General features: G+C 42.3%; 1 protein-coding gene across 4 annotated transcripts in view; it reads right to left on the bottom strand.

The window, feature by feature from the left end:
* Positions 1-674: 674 nt before the first annotated feature.
* The window catches only part of gxylt1b (glucoside xylosyltransferase 1b), a 90,610-nt gene continuing 81,330 nt past the window's right edge, over positions 675-9,954 (bottom strand). For 2 of the 4 annotated variants that reach the window (XM_068050984.1, XM_068050986.1), the window contains exon 8: positions 675-2,983. In XM_068050984.1, coding sequence (XP_067907085.1) covers positions 2,822-2,983 — 162 coding nt within the window. In that variant the 3' untranslated portion in view covers positions 675-2,821. The remainder of the gene's footprint in view (positions 2,984-9,954) is intronic. The other 2 variants (XM_068050985.1, XR_010976895.1) reach the window with 2 other exon arrangements.

The raw sequence follows: 9,954 nt of genomic DNA, 5'->3' as shown, positions 1-9,954 counted from the left end.
TGCATTGCTGTCTCCAATATGATCCCAGTCATTGGCCGCTTAGTGAGCGAGAAGCAAGCACATAAATCACACTGAGGGTTTCAGAGAACAATTCCTCCATCAGGCCCAAGAGGGTGAGTACATGTTTGTTAATGGCCCTTTAGTAAAAAAGTTTGGGGACCCCTGCGTTACAGTATTAAAGTGTAAGTAACTATTTGAAGACGGGTCCACAACTCTGTTTTCACAAGTTTCTTCCAGGATTCATCAGTCTTGCTAGTTATAACTATTTTTACATTGGTGGTCAGGTTCCAGGAGAGCAGCACTCAAGCAGAGTTGCAATCTCAGAGCAGCATTCTATTTCCTGCTGCTAATCTCTTTCGAGTGTACAAATATGTTTCAAATATCACCCAGTTTTTGTCTATTTTACCATGATAGCTCATCCTCCAACATTTCATTCAGTTGGCATACTAGACTTTGGATGAGCAAATCATGATCTGAACACCCAACTTGCTCATTTTGATTTATGATCAGCTTCTCCAGGACTCATTTAATCAAGGCTTGAGACTTGGCTCACAAACCAAGCTCCAATGCTTCAGTACTTATTTGAATGATTTCAAAGCAATATGATGCACTACTGGCTCACATCCAGATTTCATATTCAATTTTATTTCAGTAAAAATGCACATTGTATATTAATGTTTACCGTAATAGTTTTTGCTGTTTATAATCAGTTATTAAAAACATCTAGATGTAGATAATTGCATGTTTACATATAACTTTTAGTAGTGACTTGTAAAAGCCATGTTAAACCAAATGTTTTAATCTGAAAGCACTAAAATAATAAGCACTCAAGCTAGTGAAATAGTAACTCAATTCTCATTAATTTACCACTAAATTTGAGGCAAGTAGCCAAGTATCAAGAATGAAGCTAAACAGCACTTTTAAAAAAAAAATCTGCATTTTATTTTTAAGTGCACTCAACACCCCTCACCTCCATCTCCATCTCCATCTCTTGTGACACCCAAGAATAGCCAGGCATTTAACACGTACAAAAAAAAACAAATGCAGTCCAGAGACTACCATGTCAGACAAGATTACCTGTGGGTTTTCTTTACTCTGGTCAAATTAAGCACATTTACAATTAGTTTCATGTATGGATACCTCAAAAGGTCACTAAAGAGCTTGTATTCAATTAACAGTGGGGTCAAACAAACATTTTTAAATAAGAAAAAACTGAAATTAGTTGAATTCCAGAGTAAGAAGCCAGATGTAAGAAGTGCTCAACTCAACACTGCTAATTCAAACTATTGAGTTCAGAGTTAGAATCCTAAAATCACAGCAACTCACAAGACTGCTGTTCGATCTAACATTGGCATGTCCACCTGGGCGTTAAACACTACAACAGGGTAGCAAAAGCAGGTTTCTACTGACTGGACATGCATTCAGTTTAGTGAGAGGTGAAAGAAGGGAAGGGATAAAGCAATACACTGAAGTGGTGAGGCTTTGTAAAGCAAGAGTGAAATCACAATGAAATTCAATATAACAAAAAATTGAACTAATCCAGTTATTTTCACATTATCACCACATTGTGAAATTCTATTATGCCTGCAATTGTAAAAATAAATTTAAGAGAACATTCCAGGAGTAGTTTAAGTAAAATTGCTTGTGCAGAATTATTGCTGCCTTGCCTACGTAATCACTGCATTCCAAAAGTAGTTGCGTGGATCAGATATTTCTACATGATAGAAATACACTATATAAATCCAAGTAATAAAGTATTTATTCACATTTCTGAACTATTACCTCAATTTTACCACATTAGCCTGAATATTTACAGTTTTCATAATATCCTTCCCAGAAAGCCATCAAAAATATCTTGCTGGGGCAAGACTTTGACAAAACTCTCTAATGTCATATCCACTAAACGAAAATCGACGGTTAGAGGCAATGAATACACTTCAATGCATTCAGAGTGGTGATTATCTTTTAACATTTTATATGAAAGAGGCTATCTTTTTCCTGCAATATCACAAATTTCACTGATGTATTAAAATGGGTAGAAAGTTACTTATTGAACTTTGCAACTGCATATTTCTGGTGCAAGCTCATCTGCTATGTAAACTATCTGCACTTAGACTCACTACACTACACTACATCACAAAGCAATTTGATTCCATTTTTGCAAAGATGTGAAAAATTGTTCGATAAAAGGAATAAATGTGGCACATTATCTAGTATGTAGTTATTGCTGGCAAGATTGTAATCAGTTAAAGTGAACTATTTAGTTACTCAGTTTCAATCAATAACCAGGCAAGCAATCAACTCAAAGCACTGATATTTTGCACTATTGGAGTCCAACAGTGACCCTGATTGATCCTTACACTTGGGAGTACAGCAAAAGCACCTAATGCGGTGTACTATTCAAGACCTGATTGTCAAACATACAAGACGCTCCTGCATTAACTTTGCAACACATAACTACAGATTAATACCATCATTTCATAATGAAAAGCACATCATAGATTGTCGACGAATTTAGTAAATCTTCACATGACAGAAAAACACGCCTTTCTCTGTAAACAATCTCTTCCACTAAATAAATTCTTCAAATGAAGGTAAATTAGTGCTCAAGTGTGAGATAATGATTACATTCATGGATGTCGTCCTTGAGGTTTCAGTGTAGACACAGTGCTTGGTGTGAGCTCTTTCACTTCTGTACGTCACCTCAATATTTCAACATCCTCCAGATCGTCATTTAGATCACGTGAAAACTCAAGTCCCTGCCGTTCAAGACAAAAATCCATTCTGGAGGGGAAAAAAAGCCTTCAGTGATTTACCAAAATCACCTTCCTCTTGAAATTTTGTCCTGTAAAGTTCTTGTACTCTTCAGCAGCTGTTGTGTAAAGACCTGATGAATCCTTCCACAGTATGTATTTGTAGTTTTCTGCAGTTCTTTTTCAAGTGGATGTAGAAGTGAACGGATGGGATCTTCCCCAAAAGGGTACTGTAAAGATTGCAAGACAAGAACAACAAAGTATTAATGAACTACTTATATGTCAAGTAAAAACACACATTTTAGTTTATTTGAAAAGCAAAACTTAACTCAGTCTTTAAATAATACCAGCTTTTGAACACTGAATGATAACCTTTCAGATACATCTCAGATTTTCAGGAGTTAAAATGCAAGTTAATAGATATTTGAGAGACTAATGAAAGGATAATCTCACAGTAACCATTTACAGTTTATCATCTCCCAACTTAGTCAGGATGAAATATAACATCTGTTTAACGTTCCTGTACATCACTTCATAAAATATGGTAACGAACTGATACAAAATACTGATATTGCACCCCACCCCCCCTCCCCCCATCATACGGTCTACAATTTGATTAGTCATGCTATAGTGGGGATATTGTCATCATTGGCAAGGGTGTGGTAAAAAACCTTTTGGAAGTCCATTATTACCTCATCAACTGCATTACCCTCATCAACCTTCTCTATTACCTCACCAAAAAACCCAAAGTAAGTTAGTAAAACACTATTTACCTTTAACAAATCCCTGCTGGCTTTCCTTAACTAATCCACACTTGTCCAAAGTTAATTTTGTCCCGAATTATCGTTTCTAAAAGCTTTTCCACCACCAAGGTTAAACTGACTGCCTGTGGCTGTTGAGTTTATCCTTACACATTTTTTTTGGAACAGGTTATGTCGCATTTGCAATTCTCCAGTCCTCTGACACCATCCCATATCTAAGGGGGATTGGAAGATTATGGCCATTATCTCCACAATTTCCACCCTTACTTCCTTCAGCATCCACCGATGCATCCCATCGGGTCCTAGTGACTTCTGCCAGCCTGCAGTCACTTTCCCTCTCTACTCTTCCCTACCACTTTTTTCAAAAATACTTTCCTTTTCTTCCTCCCTCATTGGGCACTACAACACTTTTATTTACTTGACTTCCTGCACTGTTTTGCTGTTGCTTGAGGAGGCTCCAGGTGTGAAAAAGCAGGTCATTGAAGGAAGACATAGGTAAGTAGCCCACAAGCATCTCTGACGAAGCAGGCCTCTGAACCAGGTGGGAGGGTGAGCTGTGAACTGCTGAAGCACCATAAGGAGCAAATTGGACTGCTAAAGAGGCACTGAGAATGAAAAGGAAAAGACTTCTGGACATCAGAAGGGGCAGCACTCTGCAATGGAGTGAATTTGCAAATATATGCCCACCCTTGGAAAGTACTAACGCATGAACTGCAGGTGAGGTACATGAATCTCAGGTGAGGGGCAGGTTCAGGTTTGACGGTGATGCCCTTTTTGCTTAAATGGTATGGTAATCAGGGGTTTCATGCTGGAGTTGTCAGCAGAGTATACATTCAGTATATCAAAATAACAATCTAAATCTTGCAAAAGCTGTTTCCATGCAACTCTGTGCCACTGCTTTGTTTTGCATTTATGCCTTCCAAAAATCTCCCCAAAAAGTTGGCAGTTTCACATCTGAGGCAAATTTGAACTTACATCATCATGGGGACGAGTCACTGAGCTAACATAAAAGGGAAGGATTTATGGGCCTCACTTCCAATTTTGGATACATGGGATAAAATCCTACTTCTCTTGTCTTGTATTTCTTTGCCAATTGTGACCTTATTAACTTGAGGGAAAAAACAGCTGTGATTGCCAACTTCAATGTGGTCGCTGGAAGATTATAATAGTGATAAGTTATATGAAGGTCTGTGGTAGATGTAAAGAAACAAAGGCCTTCAAGTTAGATTGTGTGAATATTAGTTTACAAGCGCCGAATGCATCCAAAAGAAATTGCTTTATAATAAAGTCTCTAACTCATTTATTTTAAACAGGTTAGTGCGTCCTTTAAAACAGTCCACACAAAAGAAAATACCTTTGTATCCAAATACTTGCATAGAGTAACTTCAAGGCCAATCTAATACATGAAAAATTTTCCGTAGCATCACACCTTCTGTCCATCACACTTGAAATGTCTCAGAATTTGATGTGAATTTTTGCATCATACTTTAAGTATTAAAAAAAGCAGTCATTTGCATTTTTACAGAAAAATGCAGAAAACTAGATCCACAACTATAGCCCCTCAACTGACCTGACCACAAACAAAGCCAGACTGATCCCAGTCTGAATTAATCTTTGAACGATATGAACTAGTTTGTCAGACTTTATTGCCTTAAAAAGGTACACAATCTACACTTCAGCAGCAGAATAATTCATTGTATTTTACATGGTGTAATATTCCTTTTTTTCCCCAAAATATACTTTATTCATACAAATCTGTAAAAAATCAATGACAAAACAGTTCAAAACAGCACCAAGTTGACATTCCAAAAAGTGCAAAGGAAATCAGTTTTCTTCGATACAGGAGTGAGTTGCCTCACAACCCTTCCATTCCATTTTACATGCCATATACATTTTACAGCAAACCCATAACTGGTGTATACAGCCCGAGGGGTTTCCCATGGGTCCAGCCCCTCAGTTCACTTTGGTGGGAGGACCTTACACAGTGGTCTTTCCCCATTGAGACTTTGCAGCGGCTGCCCCAAGCTTTAGCGCATCCCTCAGCACGTAGTCCTGGACCTTGGAATGTGCCAGTCTGCAACACTCGGACGTGGACAACGCTTTGCGCTGGAAGACCAGCAAGTTTCGGGCAGACCAAAGAGCGCCTTTCACCGAATTGATGGTCCTCCAGCAGCAGTTGATGTTTATCTCAGTGTGCGTCCCTAGGAACAGCCCGTAGAGCACAGACTCCTGTGTCAGAGAGCTGCTTGGGATGAACCTTGACAAAAACCACTGCATCTCTTTCCACACCTGCTTTGCAATGACACATTTCAGAAGGAGGTGGGCAACTGTCTCTTCCCCACCGCAGCCACCTCGAGGGCAGCGTGTGGAGGGGGACGAGACTCCGAACGTGCAGGAAGGATCTGACGGGGAGGGCCCTTCTCACCACCAGCCAAGCTATGTCTTGGTGCTTGTTTGAAAGTTTTGGTGATGAGGCATTCTGCCAAATGACTTTGGCAGTCTGCTCGGGGAACGATCCGACCGGATCCACCATTTCCTTTTCCCGTAGGGCCTTGAGGACATTCCGTGCAGACCACTGCCTGATGGATTGGTGGTCAAAGGTGTTTTCCGCAGAAACTGTCCCACGAAGGATAGGTGGTACGGCACGGTCCAACTGGATGGAGCGTTCCGCGGCAATGTGAACAGACCCATCCTTCCTAACACCGGGGACAGATAAAACCTCAGCACGTAGTGACACTTGGTGTTTGCGTACTGGGGCTCTACGCACAGCTGGATGCAGCAGCACATGAAAGTGGTCATCAGGATGAGGGCGATGTTGGATGCATTTTTCCCGCCCTTATGCAGAGGTTTGAACATCGTGTCCCTCTGGACCCGGTCCACTTTAGATCTCCAGATAAAGCAGAAAATGGCTCAGGTGACTGCCACGGCGCAGGACTAGGGTATGGGCCAGACTTGTGCCTCATACAGCAACAACGTGAGCGCCTCGCACCTGATGACCAGGTTCTTACCCACAATGGAGAGAGATCGCTGCTCCCACATGCTCAGCTTATGTTGTACCCTGGGCTACTTGCTCTATCCGGGTTTTGGCACACGTCCCGGCCCTTCCGAGCCATATCCCCAGCACCTTCAGGTAGTCTGATCTGACGGTGAAGGGGACAAAGAATCGGTCGGCCCAGTTCCCAAAGAACATGGCCTCACTCTTGGCGTGGTTGACTTTGGCTCTCAAGGCCAGTTCGAACTGGTCGCAGATGCTCATCAGTCTGCAAACGGACGGTGGGTCCAAGCATAAGACGGCGACGTCGTCCATGTACAGGGAGGCTTTTACCCGAGTGCCTCCACTGCCTGGGATTGTCACCCCTCTTATGCCCGCATCATTCCTAATGAAATCAGCTAAAAGGTTCGATACAGCAAACAACCAAGACAGGGCACAGAGAACAGCCCTGTCTGACTCCAGATTTGATCGGGAAACTTTCTGATTCCCACCCATTGATTGAAACTGCGCTACTGATGTTTGTGTAGAACAGTTTGATCCAATTGCAGATTCCCTCCCCAAACCCTATTTTGGAGATCACGTCCATCATGTCGGTGTGCGATATCCTGTAAAAAGCCTTCTCCTGGTCCAAGCTGATGAGGCAGGTGTCCACCCTCCTGCCCCGTACATAGGCGATCGTATCCCTGAGTAGCGCGAGACTATCAGAGATCTTCCTGCCGGGTACAGTGCAAGTCTGGTCGGGGTGAATCACCAACTCCAGAGCAGACTTGACCCGACTGGCGATGACTTTGGACAGAATCTTGTAGTCAACATTAAGCAGTGAGATGGGCTGCCAATTTCTGATTTCCACCCTATCCCCCTTCTGCTTGTAGATGAGGGTGGTGATGCCTTTCCTCATGGATTCCGACATGCTGCTGGCCAGAAGCATACTCTCGTATACTTCTTGCAGGTCTGGGCCAACCCAGTCCCACAGAGCCGAATACAACTCAACCGATAAGCCGTCACTTCCGGGAGTTCTACTCGTCTCAAAGGACCTGACGGCATATGTCAGCTCATCCAGAGTTAGCGGTTTGTCCAGTCTCTCTCTCATGCTGCCATCTAAGACCTCCGTGATAGATGACAGGAAGGACTGGGAAGCTATGCTGTCTGTGGACTTCACGTCGTACAGCCCAGCATAAAAGAATTTGCTGATCCTTAGTATGTTGGACTGCGACGACATTACCAAGCCATCCTCTTCCTTCAGGCTGCTGATCATAGAGCTCTCTCTGCGTACCTTTTGGAAGAAGTAACGCAAGCACGTCTCATCCTGCTCAACAGAGCAGACTCTGGACCGGAAGATGATCTTGAAGGCCTCTGTGGCAAAGAGAGAGGCCTGCTGGCTCTTCACCTCTTGGAGATCCTCCTTGACCTCGACCCCCGACTGCAGCCGGAGCAGATTTTGCATTCTTTTCTGGAGTCGGGACATTTCCCTCTGTCTCTCTCTCGCCCTCTGAACACCTTTGGAGATAAGGAACTTCTTGATGTTCTCCTTGATTGAGTCTCCAGTTCACTGGTGGGAGGCAAAGAGGGGTTTCACGGTTCTCGAACCTTTGTAATCCCTTTTGAGTTCCTCAACATTCTCTGGGGTTAGCAGTGTAGCATTGAGCTTCCATGTCCCCCTGCCAACTCGCTGGTCATCCTGTAAGTGACAGTTGGCCAGTAAGAGGCAATGGTCGGAGAAGAACATCGGCTTAATGTCGGTGGATCTGACCCTGACAGCACGGGACACAAACAGTAAGTCAATCCTGGAACGGGCAGACCCATCCAATGTTGACCAGGTGTATCTGCGCTGCGCTCCATCTGCAGGGTTGCTGAAGACATCATGCAGCTTGGCATCTTTTACTGTTTCCATTAGGAATCTGGATGTAGCATCCAGTTTGCTGTCGTCATTGCCGGATCATCCAGCTGCATCGATGATGCAGTTGAAGTCACCGCCTAGAATGACTGGCCTGGACGTCGCCAGCAACAGTGGGAGCTGCTGGAAGACAGTCAGCCACTCGCTGCATTGAACCGGGGCGTACACGTTGATCAACCAGAGCGGAGCATCGTTGTACCTTACATCTGCTACAAGGAGGCAACTGCCCACCACCTCCTTAACTTCGGAGATGGTGAAGTTACCTCCCCACAACAGAATACCCAGGCCGGAGGAACGGGCATCATTACCCCCTGACCAGGTGTAATATTCCTGTCTTAATAAAGCAGCACATCACAAGAAAGATCATGGGAGATTTTTCTTCAATAAGATCAATTATACTTTGTAACATACATCTTAGACAATATATCCACTCCAGATTATTGGGACTGAGAGAACTTTATGTAGATCTTGTACTGTAAAAACCACCAGAACCTTGTCAAAAAAACTTAAGCTTTCAAACAAAAAGCCTTTCATGTGTGTTTGTTTCTACTGCATTAACATTAATGCTAGCATATGCAGAATACAAAATAAGACCAAAGAAACTGCACTGAGTGATAAAAGCACTTTGTATATATTGTTTTTATGATACTCACAGGACATAGGCTGCAATCAAAGTTTTATAGCAATACACTTCCGCTGTAATCAATAGTCTATTCCTAAACAGCAGACATCTTTATTTCTATTGTGGAAATCTGTCAATTAAAAGCCAGCTACTTGATATTGATTTTTCAAATATAAATTTTAACTGAATTTTAGGCATCCTCCACTTGAAAGCCCAAAAGACATTGAATAGCTACTAAAAAACTGCAAGCAAGGTCATGTATTCAATGATCTTAAAAGTTTACTTTGATTTCTCAACATTATCAGAACATTGTCAGAAGGGATGTGTGTGCTCACATGTGTGGACTGCTTAACCATTTGAAATGTTTATGCTGTTACAAATCCAACATAGAACTATAGATGCAACTAAAACCAAAGCTCAAGATCACTAGCCACTCACAGAATTGATGGGTATTGGAGTGCTTCAAAAACTTCCCTCTCCCTCTTGGGAGATGCAGTGTGTCCAAAATGCAGTACTATTATGAACATAAAATAGGAGCAGGATTAGGCACGCATCCTCTTGAGAAAATCATGGGTGAGCTTCCAGATGAACTCCATTTTTCTGCCCCATTCCCATTTCCCTCAATTCCCTTAGTGCCAAAACGCCATCAATCTCGGACTTGAATATACTTAACAACTGAACATCCACAGCCCTCTGGGGTACAGAATTCCAAAGATTCACAACCCTCTGATAAAGAAATTTCTCTTCATCTCAGCCCTGTCAAGTCCTTTAAGAATTTTATCTAATTTTATTTGTTTCAATGAGATCACATTTTTTGAAACTTTAAACAGAATGGGTCTATATTGTCTGATCTCTCCTCGTAGGAGGGTCTTCTCATCCCAGAAATCAATGCAGTGAACCTTCCTTGTAACCCCAGTAAGACAATATCTCTT

The sequence above is a fragment of the Heterodontus francisci genome, chromosome 18, assembly GCF_036365525.1.
Source record: "Heterodontus francisci isolate sHetFra1 chromosome 18, sHetFra1.hap1, whole genome shotgun sequence".
Classification (NCBI taxonomy): Eukaryota; Metazoa; Chordata; class Chondrichthyes; order Heterodontiformes; family Heterodontidae; genus Heterodontus; species Heterodontus francisci.
This window is presented reverse-complemented; position numbering and strand designations above follow the sequence as displayed.